The following is a 25,507-nucleotide window of genomic DNA, read 5'->3' as shown; positions in this document are numbered from 1 at the left end:
GCCCTGGGTAGTTTATAGTACAGGAGAATATTGAGAATACTTGGGATTGCTGTAGGAGCCCGGCTAGATTACTGTGCAGAAATATTAGCAGAATTATCCCCACAATTAATTCTGTGTCATTTCAGTGGATTCAGATTTGCTAAAAAGTATATCATATTATTAATTTTATTTTAAAAAGTAAGCATTTTTGGTAAACAAATATATTTAAGAATATTATTATTATTTCCATCATATCTGTCCATCTAAACAATTTTATTTTCACGATGGTTCCCCTTTAATCATCTGAATTGAACCGTGAAAACCTAGCCAAAAGGCAACAGAGTGTAGGGACCCAGCTATGTTAGAGTGCAGGACAAGGGAAGTTCAGGGTCCAGAGACTGGGTGTGGGTATACAGTTAGGTTAGAGCAGTGATCCCCAACCAGTAGCTCGCGAGCAACATGTTGCTCTCCAACCCCTTGGATGTTGCTCTCAGTGTCCTCAAAGCAGGTGCTTATTTTTGAATTCTAGGCTTGAAGACAAGTTTTAATTGCATAAAAACAAAGTATAGTGCCAAGTAGAGCATCTTGTAGACTTTCAGTCCACATAAGGGCTACCCAATAGCCAATCACAGCCCTTATTTGGCACCCCAAGGGACTTTCCCATGCTTGTGTTGCTCCCCAACTCTTTTCACATTTGAATGTGGCTCACGGGTAAAAAAGGTTGGGGACCCCTGGGTTAGAGTGTGGGAGAAAGGCAGTTCAGGGTGCAGAGACTGGATGTGGGGCCCCAGCTAGGTTAGAGCAGTCATGTGATTTTAAAGAAACCAAAGGCAACAGAGTGTGGGGCCCAAGATAGGTTAGAGTGCAGGACAAGGGAAGTTCAGGGTAGAGACTGGGTGTGGGCCCAGATATGTTAAAGTGCTGGGTGGATATAAAGCCCCTAGATAGGTTATCTTAGGCAATAAAGGCAGTTCAGAGTGCAGAGACTGGATGTAGGGCCCCTAAATAGGTTAGATGGCAGTTCAGGGAACAGAGACTGGGTATAGGGTCCCAGTAGCTTTTGTGCAGGAGAAAGGGGAAATCAGAATGTTGGATCCAATTATATTCACATATTTATAACACGCCAACATATTCCGCAGTGCAGAACAGTAAATGGGCAAATACACAGACCATACAGATTTCATATAGAAATACAACTGATAAAAGGGGTTAATAGGGCCCTGCCCAAAACAGCAATTACAAACTAATAGCAATGAAGGACAAAACTAAGGACGTAGACTCTATTGCTCTGGCCACCCTTTATATGCCAGGTATAATGCAGTGTATTACATGACATGGGTAGGTAGGTGTGTGCGTATGTGTGTGTGTGCGTGTGCATGTGTGTGTGCATGTGTGGCTTTGCAAGGGTCCTGGAACAAGTGACTGATGGGCCCCAAGTGCTGCACGCTACATGTACAATAATAATGGGGAGCCATATATATATATATTAATGCGAGGGAAGACATTACAGCCCCCAAACCAGAGCCAGGCCCCAACTCACACCCACTACTATGAAATGCACAGCCGGTTCATTAATTACACAACAGAAACACAAAATAAGGACAATGCAGCATTACAACAGGAGCACAATGCAGCAACACAAACACTACACAGCAAGAAGAAGCCACACAAGATAATAAAGCAGAGAAAAGCAAAATCCAATCCAGAAAGGAACACAATTTATGCAGCACACAAAAGGAAGACGGGAGACACAGCAGTATATAAATCAGAAGCCCTCCCTCCTAGCGATGCCACATGTACAGCAACACATGGTGAGAGAGAGAGAGCAGCAATACAGCGCCAGATGCAGCACAATAACAACACAAGGAACAACCCAATTTGCAGTAATGACATGAGCTGCAAACATCACAGGCAGAGCAAGGGTTAATCTATCTCTCCCCCCCCACCAAGGTCGGCAGATACAACGCTTGCCCTGCAAAACAACTTCAGTGCCCCCCCCCAGCTCTCTGGCTGAACTACACCCACCTTGTGAGTCTGTGCTGGGGGTATTGGGGAGGGCAGTTCCCTCAGGGTGGGTCTCCTATGGAAAAGAAGCTTCCAGAGATGATGGTGCAACAGAGATGGAGAATCCACCTGATGTTCAAGTGCAGCATCTGCCTGTCTTTGTCTCCTCCCCCAATCTGTGTCCCCAACCCCTGATGCACTCTTTCTGCATCACTCACGATCCTCCCCTAGGTACCCTCAACTCCCAGCATCACTCACGATCCTCCCCTAGGTACCCTCAACTCCCAGCATCACTCACGATCCTCCCCTAGGTACCCTCAACTCCCAGCATCACTCACGATCCTCCCCTAGGTACCCTCAACTCCCAGCATCACTAACGATCCTCCCCTAGGTACCCTCAACTCCCAGCATCACTAACGATCCTCCCCTAGGTACCCTCAACTCCCAGCATTCCCCACACCTGCACTGCACCCATCACTCATCCAGGGTCTCACACCTGCATTTTTACTTTCTCCTCTCATTACCAGACCTGTACCCGAGGCAACATTTAGGGTCTCACTGCTGTTCAAGTGCAGCATCCGTCTGTCAGTGTCTCCTCCCCCAATCTGTGTCCCCAACCCCTGATGCACTCTTTCTGCATCACTCACGATCCTCCCCTTGGTACCCTCAACTCCCAGCATCACTCACGATCCTCCCCTTTGTACCCTGAACTCCCAGCATCACTCACGATCCTCCCCTTGGTACCCTCAACTCCCAGCATCACTCACGATCCTCCCCTAGGTACTCTCAACTCCCAGCATCACTCACGATCCTCCCCTTGGTACCCTCAACTCCCAGCATCACTCACGATCCTCCCCTTGGTACCCTCAACTCCAAGCATCACTCACGATCCTCCCCTAGGTACCCTCAACTCCCAGCATCACTCACGATCCTCCCCTTGGTACCCTCAACTCCCAGCATCACTCACGATCCTCCCCTTGGTACCCTCAACTCCCAGCATCACTCACGATCCTCCCCTAGGTACCCTCAACTCCCAGCATCACTAACGATCCTCCCCTAGGTACCCTCAACTCCAAGCATCACTCACGATCCTCCCCTAGGTACCCTCAACTCCCAGCATCACTCACGATCCTCCCCTAGGTACCCTCAACTCCCAGCATCACTCACGATCCTCCCCTAGGTACCCTCAACTCCCAGCATCACTCACGATCCTCCCCTAGGTACCCTCAACTCCCAGCATCACTCACGATCCTCCCCTAGGTACTCTCAACTCCCAGCATCACTCACGATCCTCCCCTTGGTACCCTCAACTCCCAGCATCACTCACGATCCTCCCCTTGGTACCCTCAACTCCCAGCATCACTCACGATCCTCCCCTAGGTACCCTCAACTCCCAGCATCACTCACGATCCTCCCCTAGGTACCCTCAACTCCCAGCATCACTCACAATCCTCCCCTAGGTACCCTCAACTCCCAGCATCACTCACGATCCTCCCCTTGGTACCCTCAACTCCCAGCATCACTCACGATCCTCCCCTAGGTACCCTCAACTCCCAGCATCCCTCACGATCCTCCCCTTGGTACCCTCAACTTCCAGCATCACTCACGATCCTCCCCTTGGTACCCTCAAATCCCAGCATCACTCACGATCCTCCCCTTGGTACCCTCAACTCCCAGCATCACTCACGATCCTCCCCTAGGTACCCTCAACTCCCAGCATCACTCATGATCCTCCCCTAGGTACCCTCAACTCCCAGCATCCCTCACGATCCTCCCCTTGGTACCCTCAACTTCCAGCATCACTCACGATCCTCCCCTTGGTACCCTCAAATCCCAGCATCACTCACGATCCTCCCCTTGGTACCCTCAACTCCCAGCATCACTCACGATCCTCCCCTAGGTACCCTCAACTCCCAGCATCACTCACGATCCTCCCCTAGGTACCCTCAACTCCCAGCATCACTCACGATCCTCCCCTAGGTACCCTCAACTCCCAGCATCACTCACGATCCTCCCCTTGGTACCCTCAACTCCCAGCATCACTCACGATCCTCCCCTAGGTACCCTCAACTCCCAGCATCACTCACGATCCTCCCCTAGGTACCCTCAACTCCCAGCATCACTCACGATCCTCCCCTAGGTACCCTCAACTCCCAGCATCACTCACAATCCTCCCCTAGGTACCTTTAACTCCCAGCATCACTCACGATCCTCCCCTTGGTACCCTCAACTCCCAGCATCACTCACGATCCTCCCCTAGGTACCCTCAACTCCCAGCATCCCCCACACCTGCACTGCACCCATCACTCATCCAGGGTCTCACACCTGCATTTTTACTTTCTCCTCTCATTACCAGACCTGTACCCGAGGCAACATTTAGGGTCTCACTGCTGCACTCTAACCCCTCCGCTCAGTACCTCAATATCCCACCAGCACTGCCCTCCAGGGTCTCTCCGCTGCATTTTAACCCTCTCCCCTCATTATATCAAAAGGACCACCACCAAGTCTCACTGCTCAACTCTAACCCCTCCCCTCGGTACTTCAATATCCCAATGACACTGTCACCTGCACTCTATCCCCTCCCTTCAGTACCTGACTCATTTGGGTAAATTATTTGGGTTACAGGAGTAATTACCATTTCTGTGGGGTTTGTTACAATTGCCCTGAAGGTATTTATTATAAGTGACACGAGATAACTGTCTCTCCCCAGCGGTATTAATTAGAATTATCCAAGGTATATGAGTTAATTGCTATTTCTGAGTTGTATTATCTAGCCCCTCCCCTCAGTACCTCAATGTACCACTGGCACCACCCCCCAGGGTCTCACTGCTGCACTCTAGCCCCTCCCCTCAGTATTCTCAGGCACTGCCCCAGGGTCTCTCTGCTGCACTCTAGCCCCACCCCTCAGTACTTCAATGTCCCAATGGCACCACCCCCAGGGTCTCACTGCTGCACTCTAGCCCCTCCCCTCAGTACCTCAATGTCCCACTGGCACTGCCCCCAGGGTCTTACTGCTGCACTCTAGCCCCTCCCCTCAGTACCTCAGTGTCCCACTGGCACCACCCCCAGGGTCTTCTTGCCGCACTCTAGCCCCTCCCCTCAGTACCTCAATGTCCGACTGGCACAGCCCCCAGGGTCTCACTGCTGCACTCTAGCCCCTCCCCTCAGTACCTCAATGTCCCACTGGCAGTGCCCCCAGGGTCTTACTGCTGCACTCTAGCCCCTCCCCTCAGTATTCTCAGGCACTGCCCCGAGGGTCTTACTGCTGCACTCTAGCCCCTCCGGTCAGTAGCTCAATATCCCAATGGCACAGCCATAGGGTCTCACTGCTGCACTCTAGCCCCTCCCCTCAGTACCTTAATGTCCCACTGGCACCACCCCCAGGGTCTTCTTGCTGCACTCTAACCCCTCCCCTCAGTACCTCAATGTCCCACTGGCACCGCCCCCAGGGTCTTCTTGCTGCACTCTAGCCCCTCCCCTCAGTATTCTCAGGCACTGCCCCCTGGGTCTTCTTGCTGCACTCTGATCCCTGTGCTGATGTCTGAATATCACACCAACACTGCTGTCAGGCTCTCTGTGCTGCACTCTAACACCTCCCTTCAGTACTGACTCATCTGTTATATTATCCGGGTGACAGGAGTAATTATCAGTTACTGAGGTTACTATACAAGACAAGACTGTCCAAGACTTAATTACACTTCTGTGGGGTTTATGGGAATTGCTCAGAGGGTTCTGTAAGTGACATGGGGGCGACTGTCTCTATCCTGGGGAATTAATTATAATAAGGAATATGAGTAAACTGCCCTCCCTGAGTGGTATTGAGTCATTAATGAGAATAATTAGTTTATTATCCGTGGTACAGTGTTAACTCCCTATCTTTGGGTTATTATCAGGGATACAGGGGAGACAATTACCTCTCAGACGGGCTACAGTGAAGCAGTTTCCCTTCCTGGGGCAGATATGGATCCTCCTCTCTTCTGGCTCCTCAAGATTCCCACAATCCTTTGCGCTGCATTGTTGTCATCCGCCGGCTCCCTGGTCACGTGCCCCTCTGTCACTACCAATGACGACCTGTTGATGAGGGGAACCCGAGGGCGTGCTGCAAATGTGGAATCGCCGCCATGTTGTGAAGGTTTACTGGCTAGATTGTAAACCTGACGTCACCAGTCTCCATACTGTGAATGGCACGGAGACGCCCATACAGCAGAGGAGGTGTCTTTAGCCTGTCAGTAAATGCAAAGCGAGGCATGAGACGCACTGGTATGACGTCTATAAGTGCGACAGGGACACAGTGGGGCATACATCCCAACTGTCCCTTTTTCAGAGGGACAGTCCCTCTTTTGACAGCTTAACCTGTAGTCCCTCATTTGATAGGTTTCTTTTTCATTAAAGAAAGTAAAAATGGGATTTTGTTTTGCCTTTACATGCCCTTTAACTATTTACTGACAGAAACATGGCAAACTATGCATCTGGTTAGTATTTTAAACCAATCAATTACACTAATCACATTAAAGGGGTGGTTCACCTTTAAGGTAACTTTTATTATATTATAGAACAGCCAATTCTAAGCAACTTTTCAATTGGTTTTCATTTTTTTTTTTTTTATAGTTATTTGCCTTTTTTTTTATTTGACTCTTTTTGCAGCTTTCAAATGTGCGTCGCTGACCCCCTTTTAAAAAACAAATGCTATTTTTTATTACTGATCCTTCTATTCAGGCCTCTCCTATTCATATTCCAGTCTTATTCAAATCAATGCATGGTTGCTAGGGTAATTTGGACCCTAGTTACCCGATTGCTTGATATGCAAATGGAAGAGCTGCTGAATATAAAGCTAAATAACTCAAAAACCTTCAATAATAAAAACAAATTGCAAATTGTCTCAGAATATCACTCTCTACCTCATACTAAAAGTTCTCAAAGGTGAACAACCCCTTTAATTCCATTTTGGGGTCCCTACACACCACATACTTGGGTAACCCTATACATAACGGGCATCAAATTTTTAGACTCCTGGCATTCATATTTTGGGTAGTTTATCTAGGTACCTAGTGATCTCTGTAAACTGGAAGCACTGATGTGACTTTTCATAAAATTTCATTAATTGTTAGAAAAAAAAAACACTGAGGTGGGCAGTTTAGGGTAGTATTTTTACCGTTTTTTTTATTCGACAGAATGTGTACTGGGAGTTTTTGAGTAAGTCAGAAGTCTCCATAAAACATATGTGGTAGTGGCAGGTTTAGGAGCCATTGGATTTTCCAAAAATGAATATCTGCATAAAGTGTTTTCCATCATATTAGGATAACTTTGGTTTTCCTTGTTAAAGGGATACAGTCATGGGAAAAAAAAACTTTTTTTCCAAAATGAATCAGTTAATAGTGCTGCTCCAGCAGAATTCTGCACTGAAATCCATTTCTCAAAAGAGCAAACAGATTTTTTTATATTCAATTTTGAAATTTGACATGGGGCTAGACATATTGTCAGTTTCCCAGCTGCCCCAAGTCATGTGACTTGTGCTCTGATAAACTTCAATCACTCTTTACTGCAAGTTGGAGTGATATCACCCCCCTCCCTTCCCCCCCCCCAGCAGCCAAACAAAAGAACAACGGGAAGGTAACCAGATAGCAGCTCCCTAACACAAGATAACAGCTGCCTGGTAGATCTAAGCACAACACTCAATAGTAAAAACCCATGTCCCACTGAGACACATTCAGTTACATTGAGAAGGAAAAATAACAGCCTGCCAGAAAGCATTTCTCTCCTAAAGTGCAGGCACAAGTCACATGACATGGGGCAGCTGGGAAATTGACAAAATGTCTAGCCCCATGTCAGATTTCAAAATCGAATATAAAAAAATTCTGTTTGCTCTTTTGAGAAATGGATTTCAGTGCAGAATTCTGCTGGAGTAGCACTATTAACTGATGCGTTTTGAAAAAAACTTGTTTTCTGATGACAGTATCCCTTTAAACTAACAAAATGTTCCACATATTGTCTGACAATACAAGAAAGGGAAGAAATTCTTCACTAAATTATTTGCGCACGTGTTCTGCTCACGAGCAGTATTATCCACTCACCATAGTGGTTACAGAATCAGCACTTTATGGATTGATGCCGAGTCAATTTTCTATATGAGAAGCCCCAACATGTTCAGGAATATTCACCCAAAAGCTTTATTCTGTGTGAAGTTATAGAAAATGTTATGTGTTTATGTGATGGAACAAAACAAGCAGAATGGCAGCTCCACTCTAATAGATTGATTAATTGATCCTTTTTCTTTACAGCATCAATATGGAGGGTAGGAGCTGCAGTAATGCTTTCTCTGGCTTGCTAAATTCTTGCTCAAGAATAAACTTTATTCAATGGTGCTCACAACACTACAATGTTTGAACATTGAAGTGCTGTGAGCACCATTGAATAAAGTTTGGGATTCACCCGTTTGTAGCAGACAAGGTATTGGCTTTCCATTTATTTTTGACTATTTCACAGGCGAGTGGCTAGGCCAGAGCCTCTACCCAATTCCCCTATCTGGACTTTAATAAATTCTTGCTCAGCCTCTCCCAACAATACCCTCCTAACAAAGCATCTTACAGCAGGTAAGTCATACAAAACATATTACTGATCCATTGTAAGTCTTTGTATTGTCCCTCATCTTACTGGGCAATGAGGAGCACACCTTATGTACCATATGGAGTGCTGTCCCAGATGAATTAAAGTAACATGTACACAACATGGCGTCTTTATTGTGAATCAGATGCCCACCTCATGCAATCGATGGACAGAGATAAAATGAAGGTGAACACAGCAAAATGACTATTTCTGTACATTGCGTCCTGTTTGCACCATATAACAACATTGTTCTGTCACTTGGGAACATTTCAGGAGTATCTTCCACAAACTTTGACAGGATTCCCCAGCCATGATGCTAGGGCAAATGGAGATTTACTCCCAAGGTCTCCATTATTGTTCCACAAAAAGGAAATATATTTTCCCCAACAGATTAGTTAGGGGCAGATCTATGAAGGGTCGAATATCGAGGGTTAATTAACCCTCGATATTCGACTAGGAACTAAAATCCTTCGACTTCGAATATCGAAGTCGAAGGATTTAGCGCAAATCCTAAAATCGAACGATCGAAGGATTATTCATTCGATTGAATGATTAAATCCTTCGAATCGAACGATTCGAAGGATTTTAATCCAACGATCGAAGGAATATCCTTCGATCAAAAAAACTTAGGCAAGCCTATGGGGACCTTCCCCATAGGCTAACATTGAGTTCGGTAGCTTTTAGCTGCCGAACTAGGGGGTCGAAGTTTTTTTTAAAGAGACAGTACTTCGACTATCGAATGGTCGAACGATTTTTAGTTCGAATCGTTCAATTCGAAGTAGCCCATTCGATGGTCGAAGTAGCCCATTCGATGGAATGGTCGTATAGTCGAACGATTTTTAGTTCGAATCGTTCGAGTCGTAGTTGAAGGTCGAAGTAGCCCATTCGATGGTCGAAGTAGCCCAGAAAACACTTTGAAATTCGAAGTTTTTTTTAATTCGAATCCTTCACTCGAGCTTCATGAATCGGCCCCTTAGTGTCAATTGTGTCAAGACAAAATGGCAGAGGAGCTGTAGCCACTAGTGATAATCATCAGGCAAGACGGCAGTTTCAGGCAGAACGTTCAGAAAGATGCCTGAGCCAAGATGGCAGCAACACAGGAAGGCAACTATTGCAGGTTGGGGAGTTTCCTTCGGTCTTTGTGAGAGTTCCGTTTCCTTTTCTTGCTGAGGAAATGCTCCAGTTTCCCCCTTTTCTTCAGTTCTTGATATTTATCTGCAAGTTCAATCTTGCGCACGTCACCTATGGACACAGATGGGAAATGCGAGTTTCCAAAGCAATCCACCAGTATTTCAGTATTCCTACCCTCAGCACTAATGAAGGCAAATGAACTACTGTCATTTATTATAGTCTCATGAACCATTTTCCCATCCCCCTTAGGCTCACAGTGTTATGCAACCGTCTCCCTAACCTTGCTCTGTTTTGAAGTGCTGGATTCTGGGACTTGAACTCTCTGTTTTCCATAGTGGACGGAGCATGGATTCTCTGAAACCAGAGAGAATTCAAGCCCCAGAATCCAACACTTCCTAATCTAACAAAGTCAGGGTGGGGTTGGAGCAGTCTGTGTCTTCTCAGTTTAGCACCAATTTATATTTTCCATTTATCCACCATGTTGCTAAGATGAAATAGGCAAGGGATCAGCGCTACTCACAATCTCCTCTCCCCTACTGCCTCGTGCTCACTAGTCATCCCCAAATCTCTAGTTCTATTCAACCCTCAGGACAGGGGCTTCCATAATAATTCCAACACCTTCACTAACTCCCATAAATCCACCCAAGGGAAACAGCGTCTCATAATGAGGGTCCATTAGTGCTCCCACCCCGTTTCAGGTGACATTAATGTGCCCTCACTCACTTCTCTTCAGGTAGAAGGGTTTCTTTCCTTGCTGGGCTAGTTCCCTCTGCTGTTTCTTAAACTCCAGTTCCCGCTCTCTTTGTTGTTGACGTTTCTGGACCTCAGCCTCCTGCTGATCCTAAATGAAAAAAAAAAAACAGGGTTCCTGAGTGCCAGCTCTACAGTTCGTGCCCAGTGTCAGTCAAAAAAGTCACTCACCATTCGCTTTGCCAGTTGCTCCAACTTCTCCTTCAGCTCTGGGTCCCGGGCTTTCTTAAGCTTCTTCTGCACCATCTGCATGACAACAATACACAGGTTTCCATAGGCAACAAACACCAGCCCTGCAGGGCATCTAGTAGCCAATAAAGGGCATCAGTGCAATGACTGATGGAGAGGGAAAGGGTGTTTTGTACTATGCAGAACTCATCACACGCCCATCATGTGCCACTCCGAAAAGGATTAATTTCATAGTGAAACACAAGAGTCTCTAGATTTCTCCTTCTGCCTCACACTCAACCTGCAAGGTGTGTTTCTGCAGTCAGAATCCACAGAGAAAGTAATAAATGTAGACAGAGTAGGCATTCTTTAAAGGGCAAATAAACCCTAACAAAAATGTGGCTAGGAATGCTGTTTCTTTACAAATTTACCGCACTTGTTACAATACGATACAAGGAGCAGGAACAAGAGTTTCAGGCCACTGTCTACACGACAGTGGGAGGAGTTACAGATAACGACGCAGCGAAACAGCTGAACCAAATCTAAACCAAATCTAAAGTCACAGGATTCTAAATTCAAGTCTCCAGGATATTTTGTTTCCAGTGAATGAAATTCTATTATTTTAAAGGTCAAATGGGAGATGCTACATGCATAAAAGGAAGAGCTTCGGGTAGAGGTAATAAATAGCACTAAAAGGTGCTTCAGAAAGGGGCTGAGGCGTCTCAGTTACATGGAGAAGTAGTGGGAGGAGTTTAATGCAAGGGTTTTAATGAGCAATGGGAGGAGTCCCGGAATAAGCAGCATGCTTGGCCGGTAAAAGTTCTATGATGTACTCACTTCCTTTTCTCGCTTCTTTACATCACCCAGGAATTTATAGGTCTTCTCAAAAACTTCTGGTTTGTATTCACCGGAAAGGTCATCAAATCGAGGGTCCCTGCGCATCTGCATGACAGAAAGGGTAAACTTGGCAAATAGTCCAAAAGCCCAACTCACTAACATGGTATTTCCATGGTAACTGGCTTTATGTTTAGGTATGTCCTCTTTTCAGGCACTAACGTTCACTGGTCATAATCATCTCCATATTTAGTGCCTTCCCCTTACAGAACATCATTTCTGCTTCCTGGTCACCTTCCATGGTAGCATTCACCAATGGGTGACCTTCCCCTGCAGGCCAGCGGACATGACCTCAATAGGACAAAAGTTCTGCTTCCTCCCTTACTCTTAATCTCAACATAAAGCTGTCCAAATTTTGAGAGAGGAAGAATTCCTGGTAAATACTCCATGCAAGGAAACCAGGAAACACAAATTACGTTAAAGGAGAAGGAAAGGTTAAAAGTAAACCTTATCAGAAAGGTCCACCTAAATATACCAGTAAACCCCCAAAGTAATGCTGCTTGGAGTCCCCTGTCAAAAGAAACACCATTTCTTTCCTTCTATTGTGTACTCATGGGCTTCTGTATCAGACTTCCTGCCTTCAGTTTAAACCTCCTTGCCCTGGGCAAGAGCATGCTCAGTTTGCTCCTCTCCCCCCCCCCTTCTCTACTGTAATCTGAGCCCAGAGCAGGGAGACTCAGGCAGGAAGTGATGTCACACCATGTTAATACTGCAGCTCCTATGCTAAACAAACAGAGTTTCTAGAGCTGTTACTCAGGTATGGTAAAACATTCTACAGAATAAATATAGCATTCTAGCTTGCACTATTGCAGCTAATCTATTGGCAATAAAATGCCTCCATTGCTTTCCTTCTTCCTACCATAGAATGCAAAATGTTTCTCCCAAATTGTTGCTTCTTGGGAGGCAAAAACATCCAAATTATAATGCATAACTAAAGTATTTATTGAAGACAATCTTGCAGATCTGCCAATGCTTTATGGCGATGCCCTGGTTTCCGTCATCCTTTGGGAACCTTCCTGCCTGCTGTATTATAGGCCTTTGCAATGGCAGCCACAATCCAAGAGCTGAATGTTCTTTAAGTAGGAGACCGCCCCTTTCTATATTCATTAGGAATTATAAATAAACAGTCTGATTTTCTCCAAGACTTTGTTCTTTTAAGATCCATTCAAAATTTTGAGTTTTGAGGAACAAAGAGGTTTAATCCATGGACCCATTGACCCCAGGGAACACAAACAGGTCTGTGTGCATCATAACCCAATACAAGGGAGGAAGATAGTCACATGCAGGTGATTCTTATGCAAACCCCTGAAAATGGGAGCTTAGCAGGAAACATTAATTAGTAGACTTGAGTCCTGGAAGGAATCCTCTGTGATGGCAGAAAAAAAAAAATGTCTGCAAAAAGGTCAAGCCTACCTCTGGCCTGGACAGTGCTAAAAAATAGACTTAAGGGTAAGGGAGGAAGGAGAATGTTTATCCTATTGGGGAAAGTCGCTTGTGCTGGCCTGCAGGGAAGTTTTTCATTCTGCAAGCACAATTTTTGCATTATCTATGGAATATAACGAGAACGGAGTGAACTGAGAATTGCACTTTGACCAGAGAACCCTGGGCCGTTTAGTTAAATTCACGCCATGAGAAAGTGGGACAGTGTCTACAGTCCTTTGCCTCCTCTCTAAGCAGCTCTGAGTACTTACTAAACCCTCACATCTCACCTGCTTCTTGGCCTGGACCACTTTACGCAGAAATGCTACAGGCTTCTTGGAGGACATCTCAGTGGGTCTAAGGGCACAGAATATAGTGACATTACAAAACAATAAAGAAAGGAGCCCATCTGCACCTCACACAGATACTCATGGTACCAGTGCTACAAAGTAACAAAAAAAACAATGTTGCCTGAGTGTCCGTCATCTGTGAGATGTGCAGCCCTGTGTATCTTATACCTGTACCATTTAATCTCCATAAACACAGTGACAATTATATGCGTAAAATAATCCCATCCAGCCCTCTGTATCTTTTTCCTGGCCACCTAATCTCTAACCCTTTAATCCCTGTGCCCATCACCCATGCAACCCTGTGTATCTCATATGTATCTCATACCTGTGCCACCTTATCCCAATACCCATTAACCCTGAGTGCCCATCATCTGTGCAACATCATCCCCATCCAGTCCTCTGTGTTTGTTACAGGTACTAGAAGTAGACGCTGTTGTATAATGGGTAGGGAAGATGTAATGATCAGGGCCGTCCCTGGTGCTACAGATGCACTTACTGGTTCTTTTCCAGCCGTGGCCTCTTTGCTTTTACATCCGCCTTTGGCACCTTCTTTCCTCCAACTGCTTTATAGAATAGTTTAGTGCCAACCTTATTCTGCAGCTCCATCAGTTCCTCAAAGGACATAGAGGAGAACTCAGCTGAAACACATGGAAATCCCAGAAATATGCAAAAAGAGAAAAGGACATGAGGTTCAACCTTCGCGAAACCTGCCCAAACGGTTCTGATCCAAAGGAGGGTGAAAGTAGCCCTTACAATTTGTCTCAGAGAGGGACACACACCCCTAACTCTCTAATGGTTAAACATAGAGGGACAGACACCCCTAACTCTCTAATGGTTAAACATAGAGGGACACACACAGGCATTTGAGTTATAATGGAGTGGAGTATGAGAAGGAAACAATTCAGGGGTATTAGGACAGAACAAGAGGGAGAGGAGACAAGACTCTAACCCAGGAGGGCCCATAATTTACTAATGTGAGATCTACTTTTAGAAATGTTGACCCATTATGATCTACATCCATAATATCACTGTTGGCATTCTGTTCCATGGAAAATATTACTTACATACTGGTTTAGGGGAAAATGTATATTGTTATATTTAAAGGGATACTGTCATGGGGAAAAAAAATTTCCAAAATGAATCCGTTAATAGTGCTGCTCCAGCAGAATTCTGCACTGAAATCCATTTCTCAAAAGAGCAAACAGATTTTTTTTATATTCAATTTTGAAATCTGACATGGGGCTAGACATATTGTCAATTTCCCAGCTGCCCCCAGTCATGTGACTTGTGCTCTGATAAACTTCAGTCACTCTTTACTGCTGTACTGCAAGTTGGACTGATATCACCCCCCTCTTTCCCCCAGCAGCCAAACAACAGAACAATGGGAAGGTAACCAGATAGCAGCTCCCTAACACAAGATAACAGCTGCCTGGTAGATCTAAGAACAACACTCAATAGTAAAATCCAGGTCCCACTGAGACACATTCAGTTACATTGAGAAGGAAAAACAGCAGCCTGCCAGAAAGCATTTCTCTCCTAAAGTGCAGGCACAAGTCACATGACCGGGGGCAGCTGGTAAACTGACAATATGTCTAGCCCCATGTCAGATTTCAAAACTGAATATAAAAAAATCTGTTTGCTCTTTTGAGAAATGGATTTCAGTGCAGAATTCTGCTGGAGTAACACTATTAACTGATGCGTTTTGAAAAAAACATGTTTTCAGAAGACAGGATCCCTTTAACAAACAACTATTTCTTATGTGACCGTAACATATTTTGGCAGAGAGCCCAGAACAATCCACAGCAGCAGATAAGATACCTTTGTAACAATTTCTAGATAAGCAAATAAGTAACTGTAACAATATAAGATAACAGGTCGCTTGGGAAAAGTTAGACTCACGGCTTAAAGGGCAATTCACCTTCATTAGCAAAACGGTGTTCAAACTTTCATAACCTGTCAAATTTTGTAAAATGAACATGGTAATTAGGGGGTGTGGCCAAGAAAACATTCACACCACGCAACTTTTTTGTCCCTCTTTTTATTTCCAAAATGTTGGGAGATGTGTTATGTCTTGAGATCTACTGATCTACTGGGAGATCCAGATTGATCTTTTAGCCACCCCTGCTCTAACCCTATAGTATAGACACCACGTGACGTTAACCCTACAGTGGCTGAATAGGAGCAGCACGTGACGTTAACCCTACAGTGGCCAGAGAGCTGCTCATACCATGCTGCATTGGTTGTGTCTCCTCTGTGTCCCCGTCAGACTCTGAGGCCGAGGAAAGAGTAGAAGGACCTTCCATGGGCCCCTCGTCCTCACTCTCTTCACAATGGAAACTCCCAGCCTGGGTTAGTGGCTCCATCCTCTGATCCTGTGCTTGAGATTTGGGCTGTGCGGGTCTCTTCCCGTGTTCTTTATTAGGCCGCATGAGTCTGTGGTGGAGAGATCCGCAGTAGTACACGCCCCGCCCCCACACGTGCTACAGAATTACCCCAAATACTCCTCTACTGCCACCAATAACGTCTACACGCACTGCTACGTGATAACCTGCTCATTACCGCGCAACAGCGTCGCTCGTCTTAACACCGCCCACACTAGCGCCCACGGTAGCACTTCCTCATCAGACACGTCATCACAAAGCGACCCAATAAACAGGCGCTTGACTCGCATTGGAAGAATCTCATTCGTTAAAGCCGATGCCAATCACCAGTCTGTAGCACCTAGCGTGTACTTGTGCCCTCTAATGGTCAAAGTGTATCATTGCACCCGCATACCTCCCAACTGTCCCTTTTTCGGAGGGACAGTCCCTCTTTTGACAGCTCAACCCGCAGTCCCTCATTTGTACTGGAAAGTCCCTCTTTTCTCTGCACTGAACAGCCAGAAAAAGAAACAAAGTTTCTCACTTAATTGGCTTTTAGCAGAGAGCCCAGAACAGCCACCGGTGCAAATAAGATACTTTGTAACAATTTTGAGACACAAAAACACAGTTTAGATAAGGAGAAATATTTTCAAACTTTCATAACCTGCCAAATTTTGTAAAACAAACATGGTAATTAGGGGGTGTGGCCACAGAAAGGGGTGTGGTCTTTTTACTTCCAAAATGTTGGGAGGTATGCACCCGGTGACTTCAGATTAGTCTCTCACTGAGCCCACAACCTTAAAGGACATGTAAAGGGAAAAAAATAAAATCCCATTTTTACTTTCATTAATGAAAAAGAAACCTATCTCCAATATACTTTTATTAGGAAATGTGTACAGTTTTTATAAGAAACCTGACTGTATGCAGTGAAATTCTCCCTTCATTTACTGCTGTGGATAGGAATTGTCAGACTGTCCCTAACTGCTCTGCAGGGAAACAATCCTACTTATGAACAGCAGGGGGAGCCCCCGCCTTACTTCCCAGCCATGCAGAACTCAAGCAGCTTTGTTTATGGCGATCCCTAAGCAGCCCAGACCACACTGAGCATGTGCACAGTCTTGGGAGAGATAAGGAATGCAATATTGATGGACAGTGTGATCTGCGGGAATAATAAATGTGTCTGGCATAAGCAGTTGGACAGTCATTTCTATGTTGCTCATGGTGTTTGGGACCCATGGGAATATAAAATGAGACATGACGATTGGGGCTGTAGCAATTTGGAGCTGATGTCAGACCAGCGGCTTTTCCTTTTATTTATACAATGTCATATGGACACTTTTAATTTACCTTACTCACGGAACTGCTGCCAGGCCGGACTGGCAATCTGTGGGTTCTGGCAAATGCCAGGGGGGCCGCTGTAAATTGCCATAGACAGTCACTATTTATTGGGCCTGTGGGGGGTTGCTTGGGCCTCTGTGTATTTGGAATGCCAGGGCCTATTAGGGTTGCCACCTTTCCTGGGAAATAAATACTGACCTTCCTATATATTTATCTTTTTTGCCTATTAATAAAATTGGGCTCAGCCATCATTTTTACCGGCCAGGTGGCAACCCTAGGGCCTATTGTAAATTCCAGTCCGAACCTGGCTGCTGCTATGAGTAGGGTTACCACCTGGCCGGTATTTTAGCAGCCTGGCCGGTAAAACTAATGGCTAATGCTAATGTTATTAATAGGGAATAAAGATAAATATATAGGAAGGTCAGTGATCCCAATGTTATTAATAGGGAATAAAGATAAATATATAGGAAGGTCAGTGATCCTAATGTTATTAATAGGGAATAAAGATAAATATATAGGAAGGTCAGTGATCCCAATGTTATTAATAGGGAATAAAGATAAATATATAGGAAGGTCAGTGATCCTAATGTTATTAATAGGGAATAAAGATAAATATATAGGAAGGTCAGTGATCCCAATGTTATTAATAGGGAATAAAGATAAATATATAGGAAGGTCAGTGATCCCAATGTTATTAATAGGGAATAAAGATAAATATATAGGAAGGTCAGTGATCACAATGTTATTAATAGGGAATAAAGATAAATATATAGGAAGGTCAGTGATCCCAGTGTTATTAATAGGGAATAAAGATAAATATATAGGAAGGTCAGTGATCCCAATGTTATTAATAGGGAATAAAGATAAATATATAGGAAGGTCAGTGATCCCAATGTTATTAATAGGGAATAAAGATAAATATATAGGAAGGTCAGTGATCCCAATGTTATTAATAGGGAATAAAGATAAATATATAGGAAGGCCAGTGATCCCAATGTTATTAATAGGGAATAAAGATAAATATATAGGAAGGTCAGTGATCCCAATGTTATTAATAGGGAATAAAGATAAATATATAGGAAGGTCAGTGATCCCAATGTTATTAATAGGAATAAAGATAAATATATAGGAAGGTCAGTGATCCCAGTGTTATTAATAGAGAATAAAGATAAATATATAGGAAGGTCAGTGATCCCAATGTTATTAATAGGAATAAAGATAAATATATAGGAAGGTCAGTGATCCCAGTGTTATTAATAGGAATAAAGATAAATATATAGGAAGGTCAGTGATCCCAGTGTTATTAATAGAGAATAAAGATAAATATATAGGAAGGTCAGTGATCCCAATGTTATTAATAGGGAATAAAGATAAATATATAGGAAGGCCAGTGATCCCAATGTTATTAATATGGAATAAAGATAAATATATAGGAAGGTCAGTGATCCCAATGTTATTAATAGGGAATAAAGATAAATATATAGGAAGGTCAGTGATCCCAATGTTATTAATAGGGAATAAAGATAAATATATAGGAAGGTCAGTGATCCCAATGTTATTAATAGGAATAAAGATAAATATATAGGAAGGTCAGTGATCCCAATGTTATTAATAGGGAATAAAGATAAATATATAGGAAGGTCAGTGATCCTAATGATATTAATAGGGAATAAAGATAAATATATAGGAAGGTCAGTGATCCCAATGTTATTAATAGGGAATAAAGATAAATATATAGGAAGGTCAGTGATCCCAATGTTATTAATAGGGAATAAAGATAAATATATAGGAAGGTCAGTGATCCCAATGTTATTAATAGGGAATAAAGATAAATATATAGGAAGGTCAGTGATCCCAATGTTATTAATAGGGAATAAAGATAAATATATAGGAAGGTCAGTGATCCCAATGTTATTAATAGGGAATAAAGATAAATATATAGGAAGGTCAGTGATCCCAATGTTATTAATAGGGAATAAAGATAAATATATAGGAAGGCCAGTGATCCCAATGTTATTAATATGGAATAAAGATAAATATATAGGAAGGTCAGTGATCCCAATGTTATTAATAGGGAATAAAGATAAATATATAGGAAGGTCAGTGATCCCAATGTTATTAATAGGGAATAAAGATAAATATATAGGAAGGTCAGTGATCCCAATGTTATTAATAGGAATAAAGATAAATATATAGGAAGGTCAGTGATCCCAATGTTATTAATAGGGAATAAAGATAAATATATAGGAAGGTCAGTGATCCTAATGATATTAATAGGGAATAAAGATAAATATATAGGAAGGTCAGTGATCCCAATGTTATTAATAGGGAATAAAGATAAATATATAGGAAGGTCAGTGATCCCAATGTTATTAATAGGGAATAAAGATAAATATATAGGAAGGTCAGTGATCCCAATGTTATTAATAGGGAATAAAGATAAATATATAGGAAGGTCAGTGATCCCAATGTTATTAATAGGGAATAAAGATAAATATATAGGAAGGTCAGTGATCCCAATGTTATTAATAGGGAATAAAGATAAATATATAGGAAAGTCAGTGATCCCAATGTTATTAATGTTAATGTCACTGAGTAACTGAGCCCTGGTTGCAATGATACTATTTGGCCATTAGAGGGCACAAGTATAGCCTGTAGGAGCTAGACAGGGCCAGACTGGTGATTGACATCGGCTGTAACCAATGAAAGAGAGAGCGTTGTTTATGCAGTCGCTGTCTGATGATGTAACTGATGAAGAAGTCGTGGGAGTGGCTGCTAATATTCTCCTGCTGCAAATTAATCCCGTGTAGCATCTGAGTGATAAGTATAAATTGTTACACTGCCTCCTCTTCTCTTTATACTTACTGTCTGGGGGGAGGGGAAAGCTTTACTTGTGGCCCCCTGGGGCTGGGGGCTGCCATTCTGGGGGATAAGATTACATGTCACCCCCCTCTGTTCCCTATACACCTCACCCCCACTCTCCCACTACACCCCCTCACTGTCCCCTATAGGTTGTCTCCTCACCCCGATATTTAGGAAGAAAGTTTGGGTGTAAAGGGGGGATAATAGAGCTCAATATGGGACCAGGGGAGAGTTCAGAAGTGACAGAGCTCAATGTTGTATCAGGGCTGAGTGGGTCACTACATAAGGCCAGTGTGGGATATTCTAATATTAGTGCAGCTCCATTTGGGACCTGGGGGTCACATACAAAGCTCAGGGTGGGACCCCTGGGTGGGATATAAAAAGCTCAGAGGGGGACCCGTGGGTGGGATATACAAAGCTCAGGGTGGGACCCGTGGGTGGGATATACAAAGCTCAGGGTGGGACCCCTGGGTCAGATATAAAAAGCTCAGGGTGGGACCCCTGGGTCAGATATACAAAGCTCAGGGTGGGACCCATGGGTGGGATAAACAAAGCTCAGGGTGGGACCCCTGGGTCAGATATAAAAAGCTCAGGGTGGGACCCGTGGGTGGGATATACAAAGCTCAGGGTTGGACCCCTGGGTCAGATATAAAAAGCTCAGGGTGGGACCCATGGGTGGGATATACAAAGCTCAGGGTGGGACCCGTGGGTGGGATATACAAAGCTCAGGGTGGGACCCGTGGGTGGGATATACAAAGCTCAGAGGGGGATCCCTGGGTGGGATGTACAAAGCTCAGGGTGGGACCCGTGGGTGGGATGTACAAAGTTCAGGCTGGAACCCGTGGGTGGGATATACAAAGCTCAGAGGGGGACCCGTGGGTGGGATATACAAAGCTCAGAGGGGGATCCCTGGGTGGGATATACAAAGCTCAGAGGGGGATCCCTGGGTGGGATATACAAAGCTCAGAGGGGGATCATTGGGTGGGATATACAAAGCTCAGGGTGGGACCCGTGGGTGGGATGTACAAAGCTCAGAGGGGGACCCGTGGGTGGGTTGTACAAAGCTCAGAGGGGGACCCATGACTGGGATATACAAATTTAAGAGTGGGACATGGGGGTAGCATATGCTGAGCTAAGAGTTTTACCAGGGGTGGCATATATACCACATTCATTTTGGGACCTATGGTGGATTATAGGAATTATTCTATGCAGGGGAGGCATATGAGGGTAATATACCAACATGTGGTAAAGGCAATGATCCCATTATAATGTATTTTCTCTACAGGGGCAGTGTTATAGTGCAGGGCACAGAGCATGGGGCCAGAACGAGTTTTCCCAAACCAGAGTGATGAGTTGAGAGACTCCCAGGACACTACTGTGGAGTGGAGTGGGGGTGAGGTAGAAGAGGACGATGGAGAAGTACAAAGTGGATATCAGTACCAGCCCCTAAACCAGGATCCAGAAGAAGGAACCCAGACAGAGGGAGACATCCAGGAGCGCCTGGAGGTAATTGTCACTAAGTGCTCTGCATTATGTACATTATATTCCCATACAAAACCAGGGCTGTTATACCACAGGCTATTGCAACTACTCCAGTATTTATAATCCTATATTGCTTAAAGACATTAAAGGACATTGAAATATTAATTTGCTTCATTTGTCAGTAGTTTTATGACTCAGGTAACGTGTTCTCCAGTTTTGCCCACTCCTTTCTGAGTATGGCTTCTGGGTCCCACCTCCTCTCTTGAGCTGGAGGTTCTAAGTATGGCTTCTCTGTTGATACCCAGGCTGCAGGAGTCCATTGTGTGTGTCCTGCTCAGAGATGTGAGTCTTTCTGCTTCCTAAACTGGGGTCTCCACTACAACTTTATCTGGGTTATAGGCCTCTGGTGTGCATCACAGTCTGGGTTCAGGCCTCTGCGTATGCATCTTGATATGGGGTTCAGGTTTTTAGTGAGTGCACTTCAGTATGGACTGCAGGTTTTCCAATTTGAGCAACCCAGTGTGGGTGGTAGAAGTCTGAAGTGGGTGTATTTATTTGAGCCGCAAGTCTTCGTACTAAGGTGCAGGTCTATTTTATGTGTCTCCTGAGCTTCTTTGTGTATATCTCTACCTGGGTGCTGTTCTCTGGCATGTGCTTCCTGATCTGGGCTACAAGTCTCTGATTTGTGCTTCCTGATCTGGGCTACAAGTCTCTGATATTTGCTTCCTGATCTGGGCTACAAGTCTCTATGTGCTTCCTGATCTGGGCTACAAGTCTCTATGTGCTTCCTGATCTGGGATACATGTTTCTGAAATGTGCTTCCTGATCTGGGCTACAATTCTCTGATATGTGCTTCCTGATCTGGGCTACAAGTCTGATATTTGCTTCCTGATCTGGGCTACAAGTCTCTGATTTGTGCTTCCTGATCTGGGCTACAAGTCTGATATTTGCTTCCTGATCTGGGCTACAAGTCTCTGATTTGTGCTTCCTGATCTGGGCTACAAGTCTCTGATTTGTGCTTCCTGATCTGGGCTACAAGTCTCTGATTTGTGCTTCCTGATCTTGGCTACAAGTCTGATATTTGCTTCCTGATCTGGGCTACAAGTCTCTGATTTGTGCTTCCTGATCTGGGCTACAAGTCTGATATTTGCTTCCTGATCTGGGCTACAAGTCTCTGATTTGTGCTTCCTGATCTGGGCTACAAGTCTCTGATTTGTGCTTCCTGATCTGGGCTACAAGTCTCTGATTTGTGCTTCCTGATCTGGGCTACAAGTCTCTGATATGTGCACTTGTATATGTATACTGGTCCCAATTATGCCTTGTGTGGCTTTGAATCTCTGCCTTAGTCCAAATAAGGCTAGTGCAAATAAAATAATTGCAGTTGACCTGCGAGTGCCTGGCTCTAGTTTTTCTCTCTGATATGTGCACCCCAGTCTTGGCTTTATGCTTCCACTGATAGGGGCTTCAGATATCAGGGCTGTTCTGATCCAGGTTGCAGGTTTTCCCTGTACTGTCCCAGTCTTAAGGTGGCAGCACCAAGGGCCTCATTTTGACAGTTTAGCACTTTTTCATTCTTTTTCTTTCAGTGATCCTTTATTGTGCTGTATAATTGCATATTCTTGACCAGGGAGACCCTCACTTACACATATTAGAGGGCTGGATACCAACTGTCAGGTGCCCACTATACTAGTTCATGCCAGATAGTCTCAAAAGTGAATGGGTAGGATGCCAGTCTGGTTATTCTGATCTCTCACCTTTAGGCAATGGGACTGCACCTTCCTGAGCCTCCTGCAGACAGTGAAGATGAGGATGAGAGCGAGGAAGCTGCAAGCTCTATTCCTATGGATACAGGTATTTGGACCTTTCATAGAACCTCTTGTAGCGACAGAGAAAACCCATACACGAGTAGGTACATCCCAGGGGTCTACATTCTCAACCCGCTGAAAGTCCCTGGAAGGCTGCTATGAGGGAAGGCGGGAATCGGTGGTTCTCAGCCTATATTTACTAAGGTGTCACGTGCTTATTATTGTAAACTCATGAGCTGCACATCCTTTATAGTATTTGTAACTGGGTCGTTGTCACTGTCAGAACCTGGGCCTCACGTACTCACAGCCTAATGTGACTGACTGTATGACTGACCTGCATTTCCCTCTCCAATGCCCACACCTGAGCCTGTTCTTTTTCCCAATCATTGCAGCACATGTGGAGCTGGTAAAGAAGACGATGGCTGGTATAAAACTTCCCACCCTCTCGGTTCCACTTTGGGCACAACAGATTTCAGATGTAGAATGGGAACATGTGGTTCATCAGGCGATCCAGTCACGGACAACAGCACTTCAGTTTGGCAAGAAATGATTTGCCAGCTGGTGGTCTTCTACCTTATTGGACAATTGTTTTTGGCTGGGTGATTTGCACAGGGAATAGGACCCCCGTCAGGGAGGTACAAGGGTACAGTACATATGAAGTGTTTGTAATGTTGTCTGGATCTCCTTACACTATAGGTGACTCCTTTACCCTCTCTGGTCCATCTGTTATACCAGCAACTGGCTTAGGGTTAACTCTTACAGTAGCAACGAAAATAAATGTTATGTGATCAGATTCCACTTTTGTCAATGTGTGCCTGGCATTATCTATATCTTCATTCATATTGACTTTTTATATTGAGCTGGCAGCTTCATACAGCATATTATAGAGGTGGTTCAATATACCCTGTCCCAGTGAACTTACAATCCAAAGTCCCTATCACATTTCCATCAGCCCCTGTCCCGGTGGGTTTAAAATCTAAGGTCCCTATCACATTACCATCAATCACTGTACCAGTGAGCTTACAATCTAAGGTCCCTATCACATTACCATCAATCACTGTACCAGTGAGCTTACAATCTAAGGTCCCTATCACATTACCATCAATCACTGTACCAGTGAGCTTACAATCTAAGTTCCCTATCACATTACCATCAATCACTGTACCAGTGAGCTTACAATCGAAGGTCCCTATCACATTACCATCAATCACTGTCCAGTGAGTTTAAAGGGGAACTATCGTGAAAATTTAATATAAGCTTCAGCATACTGAAATAAGAAACTTTCTAAATAAAGTCAATTAAAAATTCTGCATTATTCTTCACTATTCCTCTCTCAGCATCTGTTTCTCTTCATTCTGTCTTCATCAAGCAGTTGGATGTCGGATATTCATTGACAGTTAGATCCAATATATCTTATGGGGGGGGGGGTCCCTTTCCTAGCAGATGATCTAACTGTTAATGAATATCTGACACCCAACTGAAGAGAGAATGAAGAGAAACAGATGCTGAGAAAGGGATAGGGTAGATATTTCAGAAATGGTACAGAATTTTTAATTGATTATATTTAGAAAACAGCTTATTTCAGTATGATGAAGCTAATATTAAATTTCAACTTTTGTAATAGTTCCCCCTTTAAAATCTAAGGTCCCTATCACATTCCCATCAGTCCCTGTCCCAGGAAGCTTGCAATCTAAGGTCCCTATCACATCAGTCCCTACCCATGCCATTCTTCTGCTCCTCTGTATATCTGCAGTCATCTCCCCATACAGTCCCTATTCCCTACACCAAATTGCAATGGAAGATAGACACGTTCAATACCTTTTACATGAAATAGCATGACGATAGAAATGTTCTGCCTCCCTCTATATACCAACTAGTGGGATAAGTGGGAGTTTTTCCCCTTACAATGACCCGTAGAGTAGAGACACCAGAAAGCAAGATGCCCAACAGACAGAGGCCTATTTATCACTTTGTATAAAAAGTGGAGTAAAACTATAGCAGTGATATTGCTCATAACAACCAATCAGCAAGTAGATTTTAACAGCTAGCAAACAAAAGCAAAGATCTGATTGGTTGCTATGAGCAACATCACCAGTAATGTTTTACTCCATGTTTTACACTGTTGCAGGGTAGAGGGTGGAAAGGTTAAAGGGATACTGTCATGGGAAAAACATTTTTTTTCAAAATGCTGCTTAATAGTGCTGCTCCAGCAGAATTCTGCACTGAAATCCATTTCTCAAAAGAGCAAACAGATTTTTTTATATTCAATTTTGAAATCTGACATGGGGCTAGACATTTTGTCAATTTCCCAGCTGCCCCTGGTCATGTGACTTGTGCCTGCACTTTAGGAGAGAAATGCTTT

General features: G+C 44.1%; 3 protein-coding genes across 7 annotated transcripts in view; 1 reads left to right on the top strand and 2 right to left on the bottom strand.

The window, feature by feature from the left end:
* Positions 1 to 6,107, bottom strand: part of LOC108717635 (kinesin light chain 1) — a 29,718-nt gene extending 23,611 nt beyond the window's left edge. For 2 of the 4 annotated variants that reach the window (XM_018264852.2, XM_018264853.2), the window contains exon 1: positions 5,898 to 6,106. The gene's annotated coding sequence lies outside the window, so the exon portion shown is untranslated. Of the gene's footprint in view, positions 1 to 2,004; positions 2,162 to 5,897 lie in introns of those variants that run through there. The other 2 variants (XM_041564188.1, XM_041564187.1) reach the window with 2 other exon arrangements.
* A 3,392-nt stretch (positions 6,108 to 9,499) lies between these two features.
* Positions 9,500 to 15,931, bottom strand: LOC108717633 (ribosomal RNA processing protein 36 homolog). Its single transcript, XM_018264851.2, has 7 exons — positions 15,526 to 15,931; positions 13,795 to 13,936; positions 13,239 to 13,305; positions 11,473 to 11,577; positions 10,639 to 10,713; positions 10,441 to 10,558; positions 9,500 to 9,828 (listed from the first exon to the last, which is right to left on the bottom strand). Exons 1-7 carry the CDS (start codon positions 15,725 to 15,727, stop codon positions 9,695 to 9,697), a joined length of 843 nt encoding a protein of 280 aa, XP_018120340.1. The 5' UTR covers positions 15,728 to 15,931; the 3' UTR covers positions 9,500 to 9,694.
* A 3,741-nt stretch (positions 15,932 to 19,672) lies between these two features.
* On the top strand, positions 19,673 to 23,938 carry mea1.S (male-enhanced antigen 1 S homeolog). 2 transcript variants are annotated; one of them, XM_018264849.2, is made up of 4 exons: positions 19,673 to 19,820; positions 21,144 to 21,364; positions 23,101 to 23,191; positions 23,538 to 23,938. In XM_018264849.2, the coding sequence occupies exons 2-4, from the start codon at positions 21,173 to 21,175 to the stop codon at positions 23,693 to 23,695; spliced, it is 441 nt and encodes a 146-aa protein (XP_018120338.1). In that variant the 5' UTR covers positions 19,673 to 19,820; positions 21,144 to 21,172; the 3' UTR covers positions 23,696 to 23,938. The 2 variants fall into 2 exon arrangements, with proteins under 2 accessions (XP_018120338.1, XP_018120339.1); XM_018264850.2 differs by having other exon boundaries at positions 19,745 to 19,816.
* Positions 23,939 to 25,507: the final 1,569 nt, after the last annotated feature.

The sequence above is a fragment of the Xenopus laevis genome, chromosome 5S (assembly GCF_017654675.1).
Source record: "Xenopus laevis strain J_2021 chromosome 5S, Xenopus_laevis_v10.1, whole genome shotgun sequence".
NCBI lineage: Eukaryota > Metazoa > Chordata > Amphibia > Anura > Pipidae > Xenopus > Xenopus laevis.
This window is presented reverse-complemented; position numbering and strand designations above follow the sequence as displayed.